The sequence below is a fragment of the Meleagris gallopavo genome, chromosome 6 (assembly GCF_905368555.1).
Source record: "Meleagris gallopavo chromosome 6, MGAL_WU_HG_1.1, whole genome shotgun sequence".
Lineage (NCBI taxonomy): Eukaryota > Metazoa > Chordata > Aves > Galliformes > Phasianidae > Meleagris > Meleagris gallopavo.
In genome coordinates, this window is record NC_139409.1 from 16,192,995 (window position 1) to 16,218,115 (window position 25,121).

Sequence of the window (25,121 nt, forward strand, 5' to 3'; positions counted from 1 at the left end):
ATTTTCTGCCTTCAGTATTTATATCACCTACTAGAGCAAAAAAAAAAAAAAAGAGAAAAAAAGAGAATGCTGCAGAAGGTGAAAAAGATATATCTTATAGTATCCATGAGCTTTTACCCTAAGGAGGTTATTTTGCTATCCTAATTCTAAGGCTACATATATAAGATAAAACTATATGCCAGCACCTTTCTCTAGCTCTGAGGTCAGATGACATGGCATGACTCAAGTCTATACAGCTAAACACTATACTTCTCCACTCTTCTACTCCAATGGTAAAAATACAGCTGCATCTCCCCATAGAGCTTGCTGGAAACTTTTGCTAATTTGTACTTTCTTGTGAAGTGTGCCTGGGTATTCCTGGGAGAATGCTAGCTGACATTGATCAAAACTGTCCCAGGGTGACATGGTAACAATTAATCATAATGGACAATCTTGTGGCAGTGTTTTGGCTATTGTCCACTGACCCTGTTTTGTTCATTATCACAGACATAGTCTTAAGACTGCAACCTTGGAATTCTTAGACAAAAATTACCCTTATTATAATGACTTGAAGGATAAGGTTCATAGGAGTGGTTTATATAGACACTGACCTTCTAAAGAAATAGTGAAAATACTACTGGACTTTACACCATGTTGCTTTATGTTGATAAATCCTACCCAGTGCTGCATGCTGCCATTGCTTCTGCTATTAATATAATACCTCTGAAATGTAACCTGTGAGAACCTACAATCTCTCTGTGCTCAGCTACTATAAGAGAAGGATAAGAGTTACATAAAACTTGGATAAAAAGCTGCAACTATATGGTATGCCCAGTTAATGCATCATGGATTATGTGATGGTATCAAGTGCAAAAATCCCCTGTGCTTAGCTAAATATCACTGGGTAGAAAGGAAAGAGAGATTACTCAAATCTAACGTTAGCTATCTGGAAGCGAGTTGTCTCCTGGATCTCCACTGCATTCAGTGAAGACAGGGACCTTCAGAAGAGATTTATCTCATCCTAAGAGAAACACTCAAGATGGATAGGATCGGTTGGACTCTGGATATACCTCTGTTTCCACTGACTCTATATGAATGACTTAGACTGGAAAACTAACTTTTAGTTGGTTAGAGCTGGATTGTTTAGGTCAGTTTCAAAAGGTACAACATTTGATGTTGATTAACAAAACAACTAAAATAATCTTCAGAGTCATTTTACTGCAAAACATTACAAAAGTTCTTGGTACCATTTGGGCCCTGACCTTGGCTCTACAGAAATTATAGTTTAACATCTTAGCAGATGTAAATAAGTTAAAATGTTCAGAGAAGGACACTGTGCTCTGTGCTTTTCCAACAATACTGACCTAAAATAGACTTTCAAGACTGAATTTTGCATTCCACAAGCAAAGCTTCCTTCATGAGTAACAGGAACTTTGCCAAAGCCCTAGCTTCTGTAAGTTATGATAACATTTTGGAGACATTTCCATTAGGCTCTTTCAATTTAGCTTTCTATGCAGTGGTACAAGAAAGTACTGTTGTAAAATACTTATTGTACAGCATCAGTGCCTTCACAGAGGGAGAAATATAACACAGTAATAAGTAACCCCTGTCTATAATCGCCTGTCTATAATACACATAACAGCAGTTACCCAGTAAATTCATGGTAAAACCTAAAGACAAGACACAAATGATGCTTGCCACTTAGATTTTCTGGCTATAAGGATAAGACTTACCTATGATCAAAAAAGACAAGTAAGACACTGTACAAAGGACATAGTTCAACTAAGATGCAACTTTACTTAGAAGTAATTTCTGTAGAGCCAGTTACGTTCCTACGTACCCCTTGTAAACTGTCCGAGGAAAAGTTCACTATTTGGATCTCAACAATTAACTACTATAATGGACTTAGACTGGGGAAACAGTGTCTCCTCTTTCTTTGCAGCAGAGGTTAGAAACCCATCTGGGTTCTCTACTACTTTCAAAAAAAAAATTGCACTGAGACAAAACAGACAACTTACATATGCCCTGTCCAAAAAAGGCAGTGACTTACCTGATTCTTTTTGTTCAGTCCTCAACTCAAGAGATGTACTCCACTCCCTGTCCCGAGCCCCTAACCTGAAGAGGGGACCCTGAAAGAAGCCTCTACCACTTCCTTCGCACTTGACCAGACCAGTCCCTCCCCTGCAGCTTGAGATGGCAGGGGCTCCATTCTGTATAGATTCTAGGGTTGGAAAGTTAAGCCACAAAGTGTATAATGTCATCAATAAATGGTCGTATGAAATCCAGCTGTGGTCAGCATGAAGGCTAGAGAAGGACAGTAGGAAGATTACCACAATAGCAATACCTGTTTTTGTAAGAGGATGCGTTACCAACTGTCGTATCAGATTGTTTTCAGATGATCGCAGAAGCAGCACAATATCAGCTGGCAGAGTATCTCTATTTTTGGCCAGGAATCCACTTGCATTATACAGAACCTGTTTAAAAAGTGCATTTATGCATCTTCTAGGCTTCTGAAAAGTAATTGTAAATTCCACTCTGGCATGTGGCTTGTAATATATCAAGAGACATTAATAGCTTTTCAGCCATGAGGTTTGCTCTTGCTCACAGTCTTTCTTTTGATCACAGACAGTTTTAACTTTTCAATATTGAGAGCCATTATGATGCAGATTACTAAAAGCAAATCTATTACTCCAGAGTACCTGGAGACACTCTTATGCCCTCATGCAGGGAATACCAGTTTTAGTCAGTGTGGACTTAGCAGCAGAATAACTGTATTGTAGCCATCATTTACACTAGTACAGGTGTAAATACACAACAAGCACTGAACTTGCTTTCAACCTTATTGCATAGGTTACCCATATTGTGCAGTCTTTTTGTCCCATTCATACTGTGCTGCACTGGCCCCAGGACTTATCCTCTTCCTAGAGAACCCTGCATTAACTACAAAGGAAGTTTTCAAAGTAAGCTGCACATGAGATCTCTACAAACAAATCAGGCATGGGATATCCAACTCAATATGTACCTCCAGAATTCTATCTGTCAATGACCCACAAGAAAACCAGGCCAAAGGGTGGCAAAAGCTGCATGTTTAATTTCAACACAAAATACAACCCATTAACAATCCTAAATTACAAAAAGGGCTTTGAAAGAAAAAGGAAATAAATTGTATTCCAGGTTTACAGTGAACAAGACTAAAAGCAATGAAATAAAATCACCAGCAATTGAAATTTAAGAATAGTAGCAGAAACCTCCTAATAAAAAATGTTCTTCAGTGCTGGAAAGGGCTGGTGAAATCCACAGCTGCAGTGGAGGAATCAGGAGTGGTACAGGCAGAGCTGACTCCCCACTCCTCAGCAGTGAGATAAGCAATGCTCATTAAACATACATAATTTAGCAGATTAATTTCAGAGGTGTCACCACAGGCCTTTTGTAGCTGCCTGTGTTATACAAGGGGCAAGCTATCTTCCGTCAGCTGATGGGAAGTGCGGGTGCAGTGCTTGTTCCAGACCAGCTGCTCCTGTTCTGCACAGGCACTACAAAGTTTCCCATGTGAGACAGCAATGCTTACTCTGTCTCTTGAAAAGAACTCAAAAGGAAGTGTGAGCTCCTGCTTCCACAAGGATCAGCTGGCCAGCAGCATCTTGCCTTAGCCCATCAGCGACTCCTCCTGAGTTTGCAAAGACATGTTCAGGAAATCACCTTGTAGAGCAGGGCAAGATGAGGCTCATCAAATAAAGTAGAAAGCATGGCCTTTTCTATCTGTCTAATGAAAGTACCGAACTTAGTAGTAAGGCTGATGGGGTGAAGGAGATACCAAAAGGGAGAAGGAATGGAGCTGGAGCCGATTTTGAAGCAGTGGAAACAAGTATAGCAGAAGATTTAGAGGAGCACCGAGTTGTATTACAGAATGGTGACTTTTTGGTTCTGCTGTAATAGTCACTTCATTTACTGGGTGACATTGAAAAACACACTTTCATTATTGATTTTATTTTACTTTTTTTGTGAAGAAAAATACATTTTTTACTTTTGAGGTATAATATTTCCACGTCAGACCTGAATAAAAAAAGATTAAGAACCAACCCAGCTGACCTCTGTCATTTCCTTCCAGACCTACTGTTCCCCAACAAATATCAATAGGTCTCTTACCTTTCCTGCATAATGATAAATCCCAAATGTTAAATCTACTCTTTTGGGTCTCCAAAAATACTTTGACTTCAAATTATCCTCAAATTTTTCTAGAAGGAAACACATTATTGGAGTTACTTAATTGTCTTCTGAATCTGTGTCCATCTAAGGATGTTTCTTGACTTCTCAGACAATACAGTGGCACAAAACTTACTGATGTTTTAAGGAGAAATGTCTTGTAATATTCTCTGTAGAGAATATGGGAACTCTTGAATCAGTTATTTTCTTCGTACCATTTTTTTACGTGTCACCTCAGAAAGTCATTTGTATTTTAAGCGTTTGATCTTCATATACAAAACAGAATAGGAACAGAGTGGTGAGGAAACATTTACCTGTTGGTTGGGGGGCTCTGTATTGGAAAGTATATAATATAAGATTAGAAAAACAATGAGCTTATATAAATGCTTATTATGGATATTGTTACTAGGTTCTGTGTTCAGATGTTGGTTAAAACCTTCATCTGACACTCTGCACATTCAAAAATCATTAAAACATTAATCTGCTCAGAAACCTCACTGAAATACTGAAATTAACTGTAAGCACTCAGTAGCATTGAAATATTCAGGATCTGAATCACAACAAATTCAGATGTTTTAATTTTAATTTCCAAAATAAACAGAATTGGAAACATAATTTGCAGAAAGGCACCAAAGCAAGGTTTGCAGTCTTTACCCTTAAGGAATACCAAAATTCTTGTTCAGATATGGTTCATGTTAAATTCCAGAACATTTTGGAATTCTGAATGTAACTCAGCTTTGAAAACAGTGTTCTTGGCATATGAACCTAGAGGTTTAAATCAGTTTGACCTTTATCTTTTAAGCACCATAACTAAAAAAATCCTGAAGGTGGAAGAATTAAAGACCTGGCTTAACAACTTAGGTTCATTTGTACTCCTAACATTTCTTCTATCAACTTCAGAGATGTATCCAGCCTTCCATGCATGCCTCACTGAAATATACTTTGACACTGGAATGTGGACTCACTGAAAACAACAGCTAGCACATATACGCTGAACTAGACAAAGCAAACAAAAACATAACAGGGAGATATCCTGCAAAATTACAAAACAAACCATGCACCTACCTACAAGTGTCTGATCTGTTGCTTGTGGGAATCGACTTTCTTCATCAAGCAGGGATAATAAGCCCATTGGTTTCTGCAAGAACATATCTAAGAGCGGCCTGTTGTCCTCATATTCTATAACTCTTGCATCGACACCTTCATACAGGTACTCATTCTGTAACAAACAACAGAAGGCACATTATATCTATCTATACAGAACCAGTTCAGAAAATAATTCATGAACTGTCAATTGCAGGAAACAAAAACTACATGGAAAGGGTATGCTGAGATGCTAAAGACATGAAGGGACGTATCACACTGCCAAGCTATAGATTTTAATTTGCCATTGGATACTTAAGTGATTCCTATGGCATTTTTGCAAATGTGACTGGAGATAAGAGATGCCTCAAGTGTTTGATTCCTGTCTTCAAACATTTGGAAAAGCTCTCACATTGGGAAGTATGGTGCACACACTTTCTAAAAATTACATAAATAGTGCCAGGTTGGCCTCTACTTTTTTTTTTTTCTGTTCCTTTTAAGAAATGACAGAAAGGTTTAAGAATTATTAAAAAACAATAAAGGAGCCAATTCTTTTTTCTTTGCTGAAGACTATGGATATCCTTAACTTTCCACCAGACTGAGAATAACCTAGTAACAAAAGCTGTATCTACAGGGTGCTGCAATGATTTTTTTCTCAAAAATTATTTAAATTATAGCTGGCCAATATAAGAATGACCTTCTTTAATCCTTCAGCATGGCAGAGGACAGGCACAGATTTATCAAGAGAAAGATGTTCTAGGGACTGCCACCCTTCCATTATTTTTGTCTGCATTACATAATGCAGTATAAAAGGGAGCGCAGTGCTCCCATACATACCAAGGCTGCCTTCAGACCCACGCAGACTGCTCCATACACTATGAAACACATAATTAAGCCTTTTGAGCTACTCTAAAAATAATTTCTCTTCCAAATAATAGGACTTTATAGAAGTGTTATATTAATTTATGATGCAATGTCACAGTTGGGCTACCCTGAATTCACTGTAAATTGAGTGTCACAAACATGAACGATGGCTAATATTAATGAGTTCAAAGACCTCTAGCCCCAAAACCTTTCCTTATGTGTCATTCACGTGAGTTTGAATGACAGTCAGGGGTGAGTGAAGAAAGCAACACAGTGAGGATTTCAAATAACAATTAATTGCCATATACAACAGAAAAGCACACATTATTAGGCTTCATACCTCTAAGCAAGAAAGAAACTGCAAAGTGACAAAACAAATCACTTACCCTGTCTTGGAAATACAGAATCACAGAATGGCCAGGGTTGGAAGGGACCTCAAGGATCATGAATCTCCAACCTCCTGGCACAGGCAGGGTCACCAACCTCCCCATTTAGTACTAGATCAGGTTGCCCAGGGTCCCATCCAATCTGGCCTTGAACACCTCCAGGGACGGGGCTTCCACAACCTCTCTGGGCAGCCTGTTCCAGCACCTCACTACTCTTTTAGTAAAGAACTCCCCCCTGACATCCAACCTAAATCTTCTCTCTCTCAATTTAAAACCATTTCCCCTTGTCCTGTTGTTATCTATCCTATCAAAGAGTTGATTTCCCTCCTGTTTGTAGGCTCCCTTTAGGTACTGAAAGGCTGACCAAAATAAATATATCTGCTGATCCATTTGAAAGAGAAGACAATACACAACCAAACTTCTCTACTATCCAGTTTGATCTAATTTCTCAGGACAGTCTTAACTCCAAGGATAGGTTATGGCAGGGTCTATTCACCCATGTGAAGGTGTAAGGAGTAAGAATCTCTTCTACAGTTCCTCATGGGCTCTGTCTCTCAGGCAATTAATATTAACTTCATTCTTGTCTGCCCTGGTGCAGTGGACAGGTGGAGGTTTGATTTTCATTTTGATCAATGACCTGAGTAGCACAAGAAGACAGGACAACAATAAATGTATCACTGATATAGGCATGAAGTTAATTATATACATGTAGGAGCTAGTGGCAGGAAGGGAATGACTCTGTGTTATCTCCCAAAGATTACACCAGAGTAGGGGCAGCTTAACCAAGGGCTATGGCTGTACTGACACACAGCTGTTATGCTCATGAAACCAGCTGTTACTGCTCAGGATTACCAAGACTACTTTCATCAAGAGGGAAAAGGGAAGATATTGTGGAAGATATTACTTTGGATGAATCAGAAAAGTGTTTTGGTGATGCTCAGACATCCTCAAAGAAGATGTCAGAGACAACACATCTAACAATTAACTTTTCCCTACTTGAAATGTTTGTGAGAGAGTCTGGTTAGGAGAGCTGATAGAAAAGGAACTCTGTAATAGCCATTCTGCTCCACCATAATGGCAACATCTGCTCCCCCTCCCTGTACTGCCAGGTACCTGACCTTCAAAGCATTCATTCGGTGTATATAATCCCTTTGTGTTTAGCACGTGTATCCTAAGAACTGAATGGGATGTTAGTGCTGACAGCTTCTGTAATGCTGCTGTCTGCCCAGTAGGATATGGAGCAAGTTCACTTCATCACTTCCCTTGAGCTTCTGGAGGATGGCTGATAACCAAGCCTTCTAGGCACCGGTATGACAGATGGCTTGGAATTAAGAGATACCATATTACATTTTCTTATGCACTTGCTGGTCCTCAACCATATTATTATGATACAAACAGCAAGGAGAAAAGCTTTCATGATGTACATCATGAAATTGTAATTAAATATATCTTATTTGAATTAATAAGTGAATCAGTTACAGGATGTTGTAATCTCCCACAGTATTTTATAACTAGAAGGCTCCTTAAAATATCAGCTGCTCATTGAAATTCTAAAGCATAATCCACTAGACAGTACTCCTATAGATGGGATGTCAAAAGGAATGACTGAGTTGCACTTATACCTGGGCTCCAATCTCATCTCAGTATTTTATGGTGTCTCTTCTGTGATCAAAACTAGGTATTATTACCTTGTATGGTCTGGTTTCATTTACCAACAAAAGAATTATTAAATGCATTAGGAAATTATCTTCATGCTTAATAAAAATGTAATGTCATTTTTTTCTGAGAATGTGGCATGATGATGCTTTGGTTTAAATAGCAGCACCAGGCAGTTATTCAAGATGAACATTTCCAGCTTAGAGTAGAAGATCAATTTGTTACACAAATGTAAAATAAACATTGCATACTTATAAAATGTAAAAAGTAGTATCCTTCTAAGTGGCAATAAATTCACCACTTTCCAAAATATTGAAGGTATTTCACATTACACTGTTTACTTTTTATGGAAGCATAACAAGTGAGAAAGAAATGGGAAAGCTATCTTCCTAGACAAAGTTACCTGCAGAAAATGGAGCTAGCAAAGAATTTTCTCACATCAGTGCAGTGTCTTACATGTGAGAGAAACACTTTGAAGGACAGCACATGCAACATAATGAAAAAGGAGGCATTACTTTTGGAGCAGCTCTCATATATAATGATATAATGGAAAAGAATATTAAAAACTAATAAAGTCACATTAGGGGTACTACAGTGACACTAAACGCTACAGAAAACATTCAATAAAAAGGATTTCTCAATATTGTGTAATTGTCTTCATAAATGTCATTCCTGTAGAAAATTTTCAGCATCACTTGGTGCAAAAAACTAAAGGAGAAACAGTCAGGAGTTATTGTAAGTCTGTGGTCACTCACGGGGGAAAAAAAAAAAAACTTCCTTAGGAAAACTAGAGGCAATTCTTCTTTACATCCTACCCAGGCTCTTCTTATTTACTGTATCAATGCAACAAGACTAACAAAAAATGATACGAGAGCAGTAAGGCCAATTTTTCTTAGATCAGTTGACAGGAGTGGTACAATCCATTGTATTTTGGTCTACTGTTTTGGCTACTTATGTCACTTCAGTAAATGTTATATAAGACGTTATGACATTACTCATTCATTCTTTTCAGGCAGTTTCAGTGGGGGTGCTAGTTCCTAAAGGCTGGGGGTGATTGCTCTTTGTAATTTATGCAAGGACATCTTTGTATGGCAATGAAGATCTTCAGAGAGGCTGACTGGGGAACTTTCTGAATAACAAAGCGTAGGATCTTTGACCACATCCTAACATACCTTTCCCATCACTTCTGAAGCTATATTTTTAGCAGGTTGCACCTCCAAGGAAAGCAAAGCTATTATTAGTTTTCAGACTCAGGTACAGAAAAGAAATCAGTGACAATAGTGAATATATCTACTTCCAATGAAATCATTATTTTTTCCCCAGACATGCAATTTCTTCAAATAACAATACTGAATAATGGTTTAAAGATGAGTCACATGAAATAGTTTATAAAATTGAGGTGATCTTTTTCTGAGGTTTTTTAGTCCTCTACAATTTAATAAACTTTTATAACTGCATTTCTATTCTCTGTTTCACATAAAATTATTTTGATTAAATCCATCGTTATTTAGCTTAGATGAGCTAGCTCCTGAACAAGAACAAATTAAGATCAAGATTTCCTTTTTTTTTATTTATGGAATTTCAATGTTCATTAAGCTTATTAGCAAGTTATTATGAACACTGCACTTCAATAATTATTTCACTACTCATTTATTTTTTTTTTACTGTAGAACCATACGATACATTATTCCTCAGGAAAACAACACTGCATTAGCACCAGAATGATCATCACTGTGTCATGTTGCTTAGATACTGTACATTTCAAGTTTGATGTATTTTATGTAGGCATTTTACTTGCAAATAGCAATCCAACAGTGCTTCATATAATACATATTCAGAAAACATTCGTTAGGATCTGCAATTTACAATTTCCTATGGAGAAGAAACAAAGTCATTCCTTAAAACAAGCTTTTATATGTTCAGCAATATTAAATCTTAATCACAAAATTCAACACATACCTGTTCCCAGGCAAAGACGTGTTGATTGAAGTAGAACTGAATCTGTTCATTGGCAATGTTGATACAGAGTTGTTCAAAAGAATTCTTCTTGAAATTCTCAAAGCCAAAGATATCAAGAATTCCAATGTTCAAACCATCATCACTTCCACTGCAAAGATTAATTATTTGACATTAACTATACTCATAATTGTTTTGTGAAAGCAAATCATAAGCCATATCTGTACAGCAAATGAACGGAATAACCTTTACTAAATCAGATTTTTCTTTTAAAAAAAATCAATTTTTATTTGAAATACAATAAATGCACATAAATCCAAAGACATCTCTATCTGCAAACCAGATACTCTGAATCATCTAATGCCCAATTCAATTTATAAGTGTGAAGAAGACTTCAAATTTGATTAATATGTGCTAGTTAATAATCTACTGTAAAAAGCTGATGGTACAGAAACAACATGAGGTTCTTTTTGTTCCTTTTGTACGCAAACAGGCCTTATTCAATTGTTCTTTGGAACTAAAGACACTAGATATTATTTCTTCTTATTACATATTCACAACACTTTAAACTTCTTATTTTAACAGGAAAGTCTAAAGAAAGAATAGCTAGACCTCCTATGCATCTAAATAACTACTAGTATATTGAGCACTTGAACATCTTTGTGAAGGCCATCTCACAAACTGAAGTATTTCCTCATGGAACGACCACACGCAGAACTTTTCTTCTGGCTATTCCTTATCTCTTTTTGTGCTATTTCCAAAATAAGTCAGAAGTGCCAAATGAAAGTTCTTGCTGTGTTTTGCTCTCAACGTAGCTGTATCTTTGTAGTGAATGCATGTGTGATGTCTGTGTGTGCAGCTGGCACTGGGGCACTTGGGCTGTGCTGGCTCTGGCTCTCATTTTTGCTAGCTCTGCAGCACCACATGCCAAGAATCTGTGGTACGGACTGCAAGGCCAAGTTTGGGTCAAATGAAACAGATTCAGTTTCTGTTTTCAGTAACTGGTTCCTCTAGCACAGCCCTGCTCCCAGCAAGGTCAATCCGAGCAGGGTGCCCAGGCCCATGTGCATGCAGCCTTTAGAAATCCCCTTAGTAGGCGGAAACCTCACAGCCTCTCTGGTCCCTGTGCCAGCACTCCATCACTGCACAGTGCAGCTGATGGGCAGGGGCAGCTCCTGGGCTCTAGGTTGTGCACAATGTCTCTGACCCTGAGCACCACTGCAAAGAGAATCATACAACTTCTACGGCTGGCATCTTTTTTATTGTTTCCTGCCCCTGCAAGTGCATTGAGAAGACTTAAAAGAGGAAACAATAAGCAAAATTTAAAGGCACATGTCCTGCTCTGGCAAATAATACAAATTTACAAATACTATTTTACTGGATGATTCTGTGTGGAGCCAGCAGCTGGACTCAACGATCCTTGTGATTCCCTTTCAAAGTGGGATTTACTATGATTCTATGAGACTGTGACCAAAGACATTTGCTGATTTTGACCTATATTGGTGACTACTTTGTCTGTCTGGAAATTGTCTTTCCTCTTCAGAACTAATTTAAAAAAAAAAAAAAAAAAAAGAGGAAATAAATACAAATTATTAATTATTTTACTACCACAAAAAACAGTGTAGACTTTTGTTTTTGTTTGTTGTTGTTATTTGTTTGTTTATAGCAAGAATTTCAGGTCAAACATTCTCCATACTCACCAGCATGGTAAGTATTCAATTTGAAAAAGACTCTTCTCAAAGAGAGGCACGCATTAGCAATGCTGCCTCATCTGTCATGTATTTTATTCAACTATCTACTGATTAAAGTTCTGCTTATTGCTGCCCTGTGGTAACCAAATTTTTGAAAGTTTAGATAGATTTTAGGATTGCAGCCTTGACTTTCATTTGATGCTTCAAAAATACAAAATCCAGAAAAATTTAGATTTGCAAAGCTATTTGTTATTGACATTCTGTTTCAAGTTCATGCTTCATCATTGATATTCCCAGCCAGAAAGAGCCCTGACCTACAGGATCTACAATGCAAGCTGCGTTATTTCTTCTTTAATTAATTAGCAAAATGCATTAAAATCTCATTCCCAGGATCTTTCTCATCTGTGTGTTTAAAACGTCACCCTGTAAGACAGCGTGGGCATTTAGCTCAGTAACTGGCTTTGGAAACTACCCTGATGTATATTTGTGTGTATATAAAAGCAATAATCACAATATAAGGAACAATGTGGGTGCACATGAGAGCAGAATTTGACCAATGTGGTCGACAGTTTAAAGGAAAAAATAATAATTTCAATAGTTACACATAATCTACAAATTGTTAAATGAGTAAAGGTTAAACAGAAAAACGCCAGATGCTGTACTATCTGTATCTACTGTATTGCCAATGCATAATATAAATAGTATAAAAAACATCATTTAACATGAGAACACTAAATACTTCAATGTAGACCACACTCCTTCCATAGAAGATTTTTCTTTATTCTGGAAAAGTACATTTTACCTTAAATGTTTGTCAGGTTTGAGAAGAGTGTTGATGCGATTGACTATCCAGCTGAACAGGCGCCCATAGAGAGCTTTGGCCATTGCATCTCTGACATCAGTGGCTTTTTCCACAGTATTGGGACGAATAATTGTTTCTCCTCGAGTCACTACACAGTGAGAAGTGAGGGCCTCTTGCAGCTCGTCTGCCTGAATACACAGCAAGGATGCACCTGGAAGATAAGGTCACAGCTCAGAGGCAGACTTCTGAAGAAAAAAACACACACTTTTGTCGTCAAGGCTGCAAGTATAACGTACTACCAAACAGTGGCTGAATCAAAGTCTTAAATTAAACCTGCAAGTGGGGGTGTTCATACAAACCGATGGTCAGTACCTATTTCAGTCATCAGCCTTTCTGCCTTTTGCTGTATTACAGAATCATAGAATGGCTTGGGTCGGAAGGGACCTCCAAGACCATCTAGTTCAACCCCCCCTGCCCTGAGTAGGGTTTTCAGCCACTGAATCAGGCACTAAATCGGGCTGCCCAAGATCCCATCCAGTCTGGCCTTGAACACTTCCAGGACTGGAGCATCTATAACTTCTCTGGGCTGCCTGTTTCAGCACTTCACCAACCTGTCAGTGAAAAATGTCCCTCAACATAAAATCTAAACCTCTCAATTTTAACAGCAATCAGCAATTCAAAGCACAGGCATTTAGATGCTCTAAACTATTCCATCAAGGAGGCTGCTTCTCCAAACTGTCTATGGAGAAATGCTAGGGAATCTAGGTGACTGTTGGGAGCATGAAAGTTGTGAGGCGTGAATATCCCTCTGTTATATTCCATCCCTGTAATCTGCAGCTGTCTCCTTTTGCTTCTTTCCCAGTTGCACGACATTTTTCTATGACAAGAAAATGTGTAAGAAGATAGCATGAAGAGTTCATAGACTCCTCATCTGTAATTACTGAGAAAGAGTAGCAACTTCCTTGAGAATCATTGCTCCTCTCCTTCTCCAGCTAATTACAACCAGAAGTGTAAGGTAACCCTTCCAAATAATTAGTTAGATGCAGTTCAACATGTACGTGCATGGAACAAATAATGAAGATCCATGAAATAAACTGAAAAAAATATTCAAAATGTTAATGAGGTTCTCCTTCAAATGTTCAAATAACCTTGGAAAAATTCCAATGATTTTCTTTTCAAGCACCTGCAATGTTTGTCGTGTTTTCTGAATGCCAGCAAACTAGTTAGTCACATAAAACGGTTTTTTTTTTTCTTCTTACATTTGAATTCAGGTGAGCCTGGAATTAATCTAATTCCAACATTTAATTTCTCTTGCAAAATTTCCATGTGAATACAGCCCTCATTGATAACTTTTCACAATGAAAGACATTTGCTACTAAAATGCTAAAAGGAAAACAAAGTCAAAGCAAGAAAAAACTCACAATTTTCAAGGGCTACTGGATTGGAAATGTTGCTCTTGTCAATCATGTGTTCAGATACCACTGCAGAAAATTCAATGTTACCCACATTTAGAATGGCAGCCAGAACACTGTATACGCTTCCAAGTTCCTGGAAAGTATATATACAAAAAAAATAGATGTAACACTTAGTAGCCTGAGAGGCTTCTCACTTGGGTGCATGTGATGGTTATCCACATGTTCTTTCCTAAGCTTGGAACACTTTCTCCCGTTGTCTGCCACATGGCTATTTCTTTTAGGAATACTTTCCCAAGCAATTATTCCCTGTTCTGTACAAGTAGAGGGAACACAGAGGATTATTATTTCCACCCTTCACCATGTCTGCAGACTCAATCTTGTCTAAAAATGTAATACCTACATCAGCAAAAATATTTTAAAAATCTGCATTTAAGTTTCTTGGATCACGGAAACAGAGTACTCCAAATAATAATAGGTCTGCAACCACTCCATCAATGTCATCAGGAAAAGAGCTTCACTGGGAGAAGAGTGAGAACTCACATCTCTATTTAGCAGAGAATTTTTCAAAATGTCACTAAGGAACAGAATACTCACCACAGTACTTTGGTGTGGACTGTATTTAAGTATATTTAAACTGAAATGTATAGATTTCAAATGTTTCAGTAGGTTCCAGAGATTCTGCCTTGAAATAGGGCTAATATTAGTCTGGACAGCAAAGTGATACCTACAGTAAATGATTTTAAGTAATTACATAGGACAAAATCTGATTACAAGATTTGTAATGAATGAAATAAGGTATTCTTTGCACATAGATTTTGAAATGCCAATTTTCAGCTGTGAATTTTCACCTGAACTGTGAACATTTTTCAGTATACTCAATGATCTGTATTTTCTACTCAGAAATGCTGAAGTGTTCCTGTAAAACAGACCCAGTTTTAAGCTAGCAATCTCCAGTACTACACACTCTGAGGCACAGAGTAATAGTGCATTTTATAAAGACCAGTTTTGTAAGTTTTATGGTTGTTTTACAATAAGCAGTTTTATAACTTTGATTAGTATTTTAAAATGACAATTTTCATAATTCCACAGCATTTTATTCCTGATATTCAGTAGTTTGCTGGTTCCATGTCAGGCATCATTTACTCCGATACAATCCTTACTTAATTGTTCTAGAGGACTCGGTCTTGTTTTCAGCACTTTCAGAGAAGTTAATCTAGCAGTTAATAAATTAATTATTCCAGTGACAGCAAGACAAACTATATGAGCACACTCGAAAATTATGCTCAGGATAATTGACTCACAGCTGATGTAGGCTTTAAGCAATCATTTACATTTTAAGCTTAGGGACACATAAAACACAGAAAATGAAGAGCTTAACTTCTGCCATTATGCTGTACAGTATGTATTGCTGCTGACAGTTCTATTCCCTTTCCCACCGTGTTCTAAATCTGGCTTGATCTGTTTTATACAGCATGATTACTGCTCACCTCAGCCAGTTCTTTCTATTAACTTTGCCTTGCAACTTGAGATGAAACAGTGTGATTTTAAGGCTGGGATATGGACAGTTACTATTAATGGCTGTGAGGCAGTTAAAAACAAATTTTAAAGAATGAAATCTTTATTTAGGTCTTAGTTTTAACTGAAGAAGATATTTTATTCAAGGCTTTCTGATAATAAAATACAGAATATGTATATATAGATCTTCCTTGGCACTGCAGGGTGAATATCAAAGCTCAAGGCTAGTTAGAAATAAATAACTTAGAAAAGGAACTCTGTTGTACAGCATTTTTTTCCTAATAGAAAAGAAATCATCCCTGTACATACACACTCTTATTTCTGGCAATAGCCATCACTCCTCTAAAGAGAGTGGTGTAGACATCCTGAGTTCACTCGGAAGGGTTGGGAAGCAGTATGTAAACACGAAAACAAACACTTATTCACACCTCTGCCACCATTTGGAAACAAGTCAAACTTCCCTTCCCTGCTGGCATCCTGCTCTGCCACCTGATGCAGAAATAGAGAAAGCAATGTCCTCTTGGCAGCTCTGGAGAGACATACAAGTGCTAGTTCCTTACAGTTTCCTTGTATCCTGTATCAGAGCCTCAACTAAGAAAGATTCCTCTGTTCCTTCACTCTTGCAAACACAACATCAGACAGGCTAATTCAACCAATGGAGAATGTAAGACAGGTTATCATGGATGGGGCTCACTTGTAGCCACAGATTATTTATGTTGCTTCACCTACTTCTGAAATTGTGGCAAGTCATAATAATAATCATTCACAGATTAAGCTCATTGTGGCTTACTGAGGAAACTGAATGAAGACGCGTGCTACATCTGCTTAATGCAGCCAGTGATGGTATTAGAAGTGAATCTTTAATTTGTAAGAATGGTCTCCTCTTCTGGATGATCAGGACTATTCTTTCCATCTATCAAAGTGAACAAAAGAGTGTGGAACAAGAACAGACTACTTGCTTTACACAGTATTAATTAGGGCATATCAAGGTTTTTGGTGAGATAAAACTGCTACCAGTGCTGAATTGTGCATATCCTCCCAGGCTGCTTCTAGAGTGCTGAAAAGTACAGGTGTGAAAGGATATGTGATATTATTACGAGCAGTTATGAATAAGCACACAGAGGAGAAAGAGACTGTGAACTCTGCTGTTACTGCAGCTTAATGTAGAAGGAGTATGGAGGAACAGAATGGATGTTCTGCTACCAATTCAAAAATATTGAAGGAAACAAGACATCCTGAAATTAACAGAGTAGTTTTCCGAGAAAAACTTCTTACAAAATATGATTTTGATAGACAGACTAAAACATGCATCCATTCTGCAGCAATAGTTCTATATTTCACAGATATCATATGGGTTGTGTTCCTGCTATCATTTGTGATTGATAAAGTCAGTGGTAAACTATAGCCAAGATGCACAGCTTCTAAAATGAGAGAACAAGGGTGCAGGATGGGGTTTATTTCCCTTGCGTCATATTTTATAAGTACAGAGGCATGGTTTTAACTACAATTACATGAAAAACAGCCTGGTGAGAAGGATTTAATGGCCAATAGAGCAATGGTATGAGATGATAAAGGAAGAATGGGTTCAGTTAATGTTCAGTGATCAGATCCACTCTAAAGGAATGTAAAAACTTCACTCAACTTTGTCTCTGGAGTTGTGAAAATTTATTGAGTTCATCAAAACCCAGATAAACTCAATGAATTTTTAGAACTCTCACCATGGACATCATCTTAAACCAGAGATGAAGCTCATATTCGTAGTCCCAAAATTATAGACTAATAAACAGTTACAACATTTTCTATGCATTTAATTTGCAAAAGCCTTCTTTCCCCAATCACTCAGCTGTGCTGTGTTCACGATCATCAAAGCCTTGTTGACTAACATCATTTTATTAGTTTATCTATGCCTTAAAACCTTAAAAATTTAAATGTAGCATATAACAGCAAGTTGACCACGTAATATCATAAAAACACTACTGCTAAAGGAGGAAAATAACAAGGGTGATTATTTCAATTTTTTATTCATGTTTTCCCTTATCAAGGTAGCCATTAAAATTCATTAGAAAGGGTTATCAGCACTCACCTCCAGTGTAAAACCTATGACTTTGAAGCACTGTTCAATTAATTCAAACTGCGACTTATAAAAGCTATTGTTCATAAAGTCTTGCACTATTCTGAAATGATCGTTTTGCAGATATCTGGAAGAGTTGACAGAGTTAGAATTTAAACGAGGTTAGGAATTCAACACCATCACATTTCTAAGGAATCAATTTTTGTAAAAATAAACAGTATTACCTGGGAGGTCTATATTCTGGCAATTTGTAATGTGCCAGTTTTTTCTTTTCTGCAAGACCAGCATAAATATAATAAAAAATATGGAAATTTTTCTCTCCTCTGCAACAAGAAAGAAACTTGTTTAGAAGTGTATCTATGTCACATTTACTGATGACATACACGCTATAATTAAATGCTATTAAGGTAAAGGACAAGGCTCACTTGAATTGCCAGCAGAGAGAACAATGCTTTCCACCAACAGCTTCAGGAGTCCTTGAAATTCATGCTTCAAGCACTAACCTCCTATAGTGCCTCTCAGGCTAACCAGTTCAGCAGCATTTTCCTGTGAATTCAGATCTCTAAACACCTACCCAAAGAACATTTGAGGCACCTAAATGGTTTGCTGACCACCTGTCTCAGCATGTGGCAAAATGTAAATACCAACTAATGGTGACAGGAAAAAAAAACACATATTAAGTTAAGAAAAAGGTAATATTTTAGGGAAAAAGCTAATTTTATCCTGAAAAAGCACTTTCTGTGCTTATGTTCAACTCGGGAATGAAAAAAAAGCTTTTTATAAACCTGCATCTAACTTTAAATTGTTAATAAAAAAATTGCCAGTGAGATTCAGAAATCATTCATACCAGAAATACGCAACAGACAACAAAGTCATACAGAACGAATAAAAATGAGAAAAGACCAGTAAGCAGAAAAATGTAAAACAACAAGATTCCTTGTCTCAAGCTCTATCTTTTCTATCATTACTAAGATAGAAACAGAATAAGTATAATAGTTTTACTATATATCATGATAGAAAATACATTTCAATAATTTTAATACATTAGAAATGCCATTTAATTTTTCTCTTATGAGATATACACACAACAGAAATGGCTCTGTATTGCACTTGGTCTGTAATCCTGCATAAACCAGATCCAACTAAATTCGCCAAAGTAGAAAATGAACATTTTGCAAACAAATCTAAAATACTAGAGGAAACATAAAGCAATTAAGGCAAAGCCACATAATTTATATAATACTAAAAGTTTGCGTCAAAGTAAAATTTCGATTTCTCCATAATTTCCACAAAGAACCATTAGAAAGCTTTTAATTCTTTAGATATTCCAATATACCTTTTATACATCAGATATGAACCTTCATGGGATTTGTTTAAGCAACCGTGGAGGCAATGAAAAAAAAATGGGAGTAGTTTTCAATTAGCTGACAGAACTATTAACTGTTCATATATCATTTATGTAAAAAGCCACATCACAACACAACCACACAAAGCCCTCACAGTACTCTTTACTCTTCCTTCTATTTTGTCCTGAGATAATTTCCATTATTGTAAGCCTTCTCTGTAAGCCTCAAATGAGGTGAAAAATTATTTTTATACTTTTATACTTACACTGCCTGGTGGACAACTCTGGATTTTTCAAGGAGGTACTCTGAAATCTGAGCTCCTACTACAGTGCCACCACAAGTAAATTTCATTTCCAAATATTTTCCAAATCTGCTGGAGTTATCATTGATGATAGTGCCTGCATTTCCAAATGCTTCTACAAGGTTATTCACCTGGAGGATTTTCTCCTGTAGAGTCCTGTTATTAGCCTAGATATGAGAAAGACAGTGCTTAAAATTAGCAGTAATCATTCAAATACATTCCTTCTTAAGTGCTTCTTTCCTATTCCAGTTTGCACCATGTAGTGTGACTTTTGTGTAGTTCAAAATGTTGCATTTGAGCCTTTTTCCTTTTTTTTCCTGTATCAGTGAGTGAACCCCGTGCAATACAACCCTTACACACAGGCTTTGCTTCATGAGCATTATGTCAATGGGACTCCTTCAATACTTGGAGTTGGGCATAAGCTTCCGAACAGAAATGAACAAATGGGTGTGCTATCTGTTGTTTATTCAGCCATTCATCTAATCTTGCTGCTTTGCTACAGTCAAAGAACAGATCAAACTGTTTCTGTAACAAGGTAAGGCACATCTCACACCTTGACTCATTAGTGTGGGTGACAAGAGCACAGGTGCTGTGGCACAGACTAGCAATTACAGATTGTATCCACATGGGGGTTGGATCCTGTCCTCCTCATTTTCACTCCAATTGCAACTGCATGAATGAGATGAAAGCCAGCTCACACAAAACCAGCTGAGTACACTCCTTCATTTAAACATGTAGGCATACCTTCACTGAAGGAGTTTTTCATTGGAGTAAGGAATATAAGATTTCAGAGGGAAAAATATTTCACCTTGTATAGACAAAAGCTGTCTTTGAGTTTTTATCAATCACACTGATCAATTAATTTTCCTCATCAGATACACAGGTCCCTTTCCTCCCATGAATCTCAAAGAAACATGGCCCTGCAGATTTAAGAAGGCATCAAATTGCAATGGAATGAATAGAGGCCTTACATCACAAATAGAGTGTGCCATTGCTCATATACATGGAGCCTTTGATACAATGGACTTTCACAAACTGACACATACTTGGCTGTCCACTATACTTTTGAATAAGTAGTCTCATAATCAGTGGTCATTCCTACATAAAGCATATGGAAAGAAAGGCATGCATATACCATGAAGCATGTCACAATATAGCATTCTGCAGAATGGATGGCTGGCTGAAAGTGGAAATACACAATCAGTTTCTGCGGTCCATCACTTGACATGGCTTGCCTGCTTTTACAATCCATGTTACCATCTGTTTAAAGTTGCACTGCACCACACTAGTGGATCAGTTTGCTAGCATATCACTTGGGAAATGCAAAATCCCGTTCTGCTAATTATGATGATTACTTCCCAGAATGAACATATCCAAGTGATAGCAAACTGGTTGTGGTGAGAGGCAAAAAGCTCTAAGATAATTTTATTTAACAGTTTGGGTGATCAGAAAACATTCAACTAAACTGGCATAAGCTCTCACTGGAGGGGGTACTTATAGGAATTCTTTGGAAAATGTTTACTGTCTTGGTCCTCTAACAATGCCTGCCCCGGATTCAGTCATTCAATTAGATCTCAGATACCAAAGTCTTACAGAAGCATTCCCCCACTGAATCATACCTTGCCCAGGACAGTGAGCTGCTGAACTAGAAGATGGGCACTTTGTGTCTTGCCAGCTCCACTTTCCCCAGAAATAACGATGCACTGCAGAGAACAAGACCATAAGTCTGAGCTCATTACATATCTCTCAGCCTAGTAAAAGATATAAATAGGTCACCTCATCTTTACCTGATCAGAGTTGTATGTCACCATGGACTGATAACCAATGTCAGCAACAGCAAAAATATGAGGAGGGTTGGCAGTCCGTTTGGCTCCAATATACAGTTTGGAATGCTAAGCACAAGAAAAATGAAAACATTATCTTTGTCTCCTTAATGACTTTTTTTCACTTAACTTTCATTTTCAAATTACTGTACATCATCCTTTTGAGCAGTATTGCTGCTTCTGAGTGAGCAGTTACTGCACTCACTATATTGTGGATCTGCATTTAGTACTATAAGAACTGCTAAAAAAGATAAAAAATAATTTTGTATGCTTCCAGCTTTATGCCACAAAACTTGAATTATTAGAATAAATATAATGTTGCCTTATTTATTTAATTTAAAATGAAATGACACTTTACATCCTCTTGCTTTTTCTGCATAATACTGATGTCTAAACTTCAGAAAAGTAACTGATTAATTAATAATGGCAAATTATGTATGACCCAAAATTTAGTATCTGTTCCCTTTGTATAGTGAAAGGGCAAATTCACAAAAGTTAAAATTTTACTTAATAGCTTTGTGAACTGTCAGATCAATTAAATAGTTATGATTTCCACAGCTCTCTTGGGATGAAACGTCCCCACCTTCTACATGCAACCAGTTTCCCTGGCAGAAGTTCTCCACAGGAAATGGAGGAGGAGGAATGCTCCCTCCTACCAAAAGGAATAAGATTCAGGCAAATTAATGTATGCATCTGTACAAATACTACTTCTGAACTAACTGCTCATAGTAGTGGTGATCTTGTCAACAAATCTCATGAATTTTAGCGCAATTTATCTCAACTCAGAATGAATACTAAAAGTCACTGAAAGAACAGGGACCTCAAAAATCCTTTTTCTATCTATTGATCAAAATAAGTGACTTGCTCAGATATAGCCATCAGCACTTAAGACATGATATAAGCCATAAGCCATCTGTAGGCATGAAGAGAGGTTTTTTTGTTTTTGTTTTTGTTTTTTAGTTTCTCATTTCTATGTTAAAATTCAACACAATAGGGATGTGTATCAACAGGAAATTAAAACGACTACTGTATTGGTAACTCTTTTTCAGAGTGAATTGAAATAAATCTCAAGAACAGCTTTACTTTATACTTATGAACAGTCATATTTTCTTGGAAATAAGTGCCAGCAGAAAAGAATCAAACTAAATTTTCACACCTGTGAAGAATAAATGTCTACATTCCGAAATGGATTGACAGCTATAAGAATGTCCCCAACATATGTGTAGATCTGATCCTTGGCATAACTCTTCTGCAACTGCTCTGTCACTGTATTCTGATGGAGAAAAAAAAAGAACACTGTCTCACAGGGGGAAAAAAATAATATAAGGAAAACAGACAAAACATGAATATAGTTACAATGAGTGAAGAGGAGAGAAAAATAAGACTTTAATGGCCAGGAATACGCATTATCTTAATCACAGATAAGTAATACTTTCAAACACCCTGGCATTCATAATTGCTTGTGTCCAAACTCCCTTTGAACAAGGTACACTTACCAATCCCCAAGTGGCTATAGAAAAATTAGTTAATAAGTAGTGTTTTAGTCAGTACCAGTTTATTTATGTACAGCCTGATAGAGGAAGAATGACCGTTTACAACCACTGATGGCCTCTATCACCTGCAGATAATGTGTGGTGGCCTGATTCTTCTTCCTGTTTTTGAACCTTAAGCCATAAACACAGCAGATTTCTCGCCATCTTTATGCACGCTTCCCACCTCACAGTAGACTCGCTTTTGATCTTTGACAAACCAGTGGGGTTCCCGAGGAGGGCAGAGCCTCAGCTGACATAAATTGATCTCAATGCACCTCTGCACCAAAGAAAATCAGTAAGAACCCAGCCTAGGAATAGTATGGTAAGCTAGTTTAGGACAACTCTGTATGTACAAGCAACAGGTGACAATGTGCTTGTTCTTGGATCAATTTCAAGTTAACGTATCATTACAAATCAGCTATTTAGCTGGAATAAAATCTAGTGATATACATCCAGTTAAACAAATGGTACTACTATACTACTCAATTAGAGGTTTTAACTGCAGAAGGTGTTTTACCGTACAGTTGGAATCATTCCAGAAAAATCTCATCTAAAATTGTTTGGCATAAAGTGAAATGCTATTGTACACTTACACAATGGAAGTGCATGACTCTATGTTCTAATATCCAATTATATCTCCTCAAGAAAACATGAGAAAGAAAGTTCTTACCTCATCCAGTACCTCCAAGGTGGCTAAATCATCTACATCTTCTTGGTTTGAAACTAGTGACTTACTGTAGTTCCCTTTCTTTGTATGAATACGTTCAAATCTAGAAAAGACAGAATAAATGTTCTTGATGTAAGGAAACAGAGTATATCTTGCATCTGTAATCACCTTGACAGCAATTCAGCCAAAATATCACATATTTCCATTGTTCTGAATTCAAATACATGAATGTTTGAACAACAGAACAGGAATTTTTTTTTTTTTTTTTAGTACTGACAGAGCATTCAGGATGGTAACACTTCTAGCTTAGCAATGATGGCTGAGCTGCTCAGACTGTTGAGCAAAGTGCTACAGAACCACTGGAGTATGTGAAATACATCCTAATCCAGAAGAATTTTCTTGTACTTTAAAGGAAAAAAAAAGTATAAATTAGAAACACATTTTAAAAGTTCAAATATTTTTTATTAGGATTAAATTTCAGTAAAGTTTAACTTAAAATGTTTTGTGGTTTAACCCTGCAGTAACTCAGCACCACATTGTCATTTGCTCACTCCCTCACTTCCCAGTGGGATGGGGAAGAAAATCGAAGAAAAACAAACAAAGTAGAACTTGTGTGTTGAGACAAATCTATTTACTAAGATAGAGAAAAGGAAATTGATAACAATTATTATGTGTGTGTATATATATATTATATATATATATAATTATGTGTGTGTATATATATATATTTTTATATATATATAAAACAAGTGATGCACAAGGAATTGCTCATCACCCCTACTGATGCCCAGCTTGCCCCTGAGCAACTGAAGAGCGATGAACGCCCAACCCCTCCAGAATTCCTTCCACAAGATGTCAGATGCATGGAATATCCCTTTGGCCAGTGTACATCAGCTGTCCTAATTCTGTTCCATCTCAGCTCCTTAGCCCTTTGCTGAGTATGGCCTTGGCTTTGTACAACTCTGCTTAGCAGCAACTGTACACATCAGTGTGTATAACACTGTTTTTGTCTGAAAACCAAAACATGGCATCATACTCTGAAGAAAAGAATTCCATCCCAGCCGAAACTAAGACAAAATGAAATAATCTCTCTTTTAATCAAGAGAAAAAATGCTATGCAGTCTTATGGAAATTAGCAAGAAAATTCCTACTCCAAATTGGATTCACCTCTATCCAAGAAAAAAAATGCATTGCTAAACACAGTGAAAACAGTGGAAAATGCAGTTTAGAATTTGTATTAATTGTATTTTCTTTAGGAAATGGGGGAAAACTGGGGAAAGAGAAACTGGATAAGGAACAGCAGAGTTCACAAACCAAATCAAATCAAGCTCAGATGCACAATATGGCACAAACACAAAAGACTACTAAGTAAACTGAATCTCCTGATAAGACTGCATACCCCTTGGTACTACTGAACAGACATTTTGGTAAACTGAGACAGCAGAAAAACCCTAGTGTGAAACACAATCGTTTTTCATCTTGATTCCATAAAAAATCAAGGAAATTCTGTAATTTTGATGTAGGGACATAGGGTGTGAGTAAAAGCAGACAGGATTTTTCTACTCAAACATGACTTCAACAGACAATGAAGAGTGGAGAGGAGAAAAAGGCAGCTACACCAATGTGGAAAGCTAGAATGAACAAACATAACCCTGATGGGGCCAGCTAAGTATCTTCTGAGCTCACTCAGTAAGATTTACTGCAGAGGTCACGGCCTGCACCCCACTCCACAAACATCCCCTGCTTCCTGGGTACTGGCTCAGTTCAGGCAGGCTGGGTGCTGAGGGGGATGCAGAGGTACAGAGTCGGGCAGGTACCCAGTTGGCTTTAT

The 25,121-nt window shown here is 37.2% G+C and overlaps 1 protein-coding gene across 1 annotated transcript in view; it reads right to left on the minus strand.

Annotated features, from left to right (window-relative positions):
• Positions 1–25,121, minus strand: part of MYO3A (myosin IIIA) — a 97,135-nt gene that overhangs the window by 25,183 nt on the left and 46,831 nt on the right. Inside the window, exons 9-21 of the mRNA XM_085227227.1 lie at positions 23,294–23,393; positions 22,248–22,364; positions 21,056–21,160; positions 20,888–20,971; positions 19,233–19,435; positions 17,846–17,944; positions 17,634–17,748; positions 14,042–14,168; positions 12,621–12,831; positions 10,131–10,278; positions 5,248–5,401; positions 4,126–4,214; positions 2,324–2,453 (exon numbers count right to left, since the gene is read on the minus strand). Coding sequence (XP_085083353.1) covers positions 2,324–2,453; positions 4,126–4,214; positions 5,248–5,401; positions 10,131–10,278; positions 12,621–12,831; positions 14,042–14,168; positions 17,634–17,748; positions 17,846–17,944; positions 19,233–19,435; positions 20,888–20,971; positions 21,056–21,160; positions 22,248–22,364; positions 23,294–23,393 — 1,682 coding nt within the window. The remainder of the gene's footprint in view (positions 1–2,323; positions 2,454–4,125; positions 4,215–5,247; positions 5,402–10,130; positions 10,279–12,620; positions 12,832–14,041; positions 14,169–17,633; positions 17,749–17,845; positions 17,945–19,232; positions 19,436–20,887; positions 20,972–21,055; positions 21,161–22,247; positions 22,365–23,293; positions 23,394–25,121) is intronic.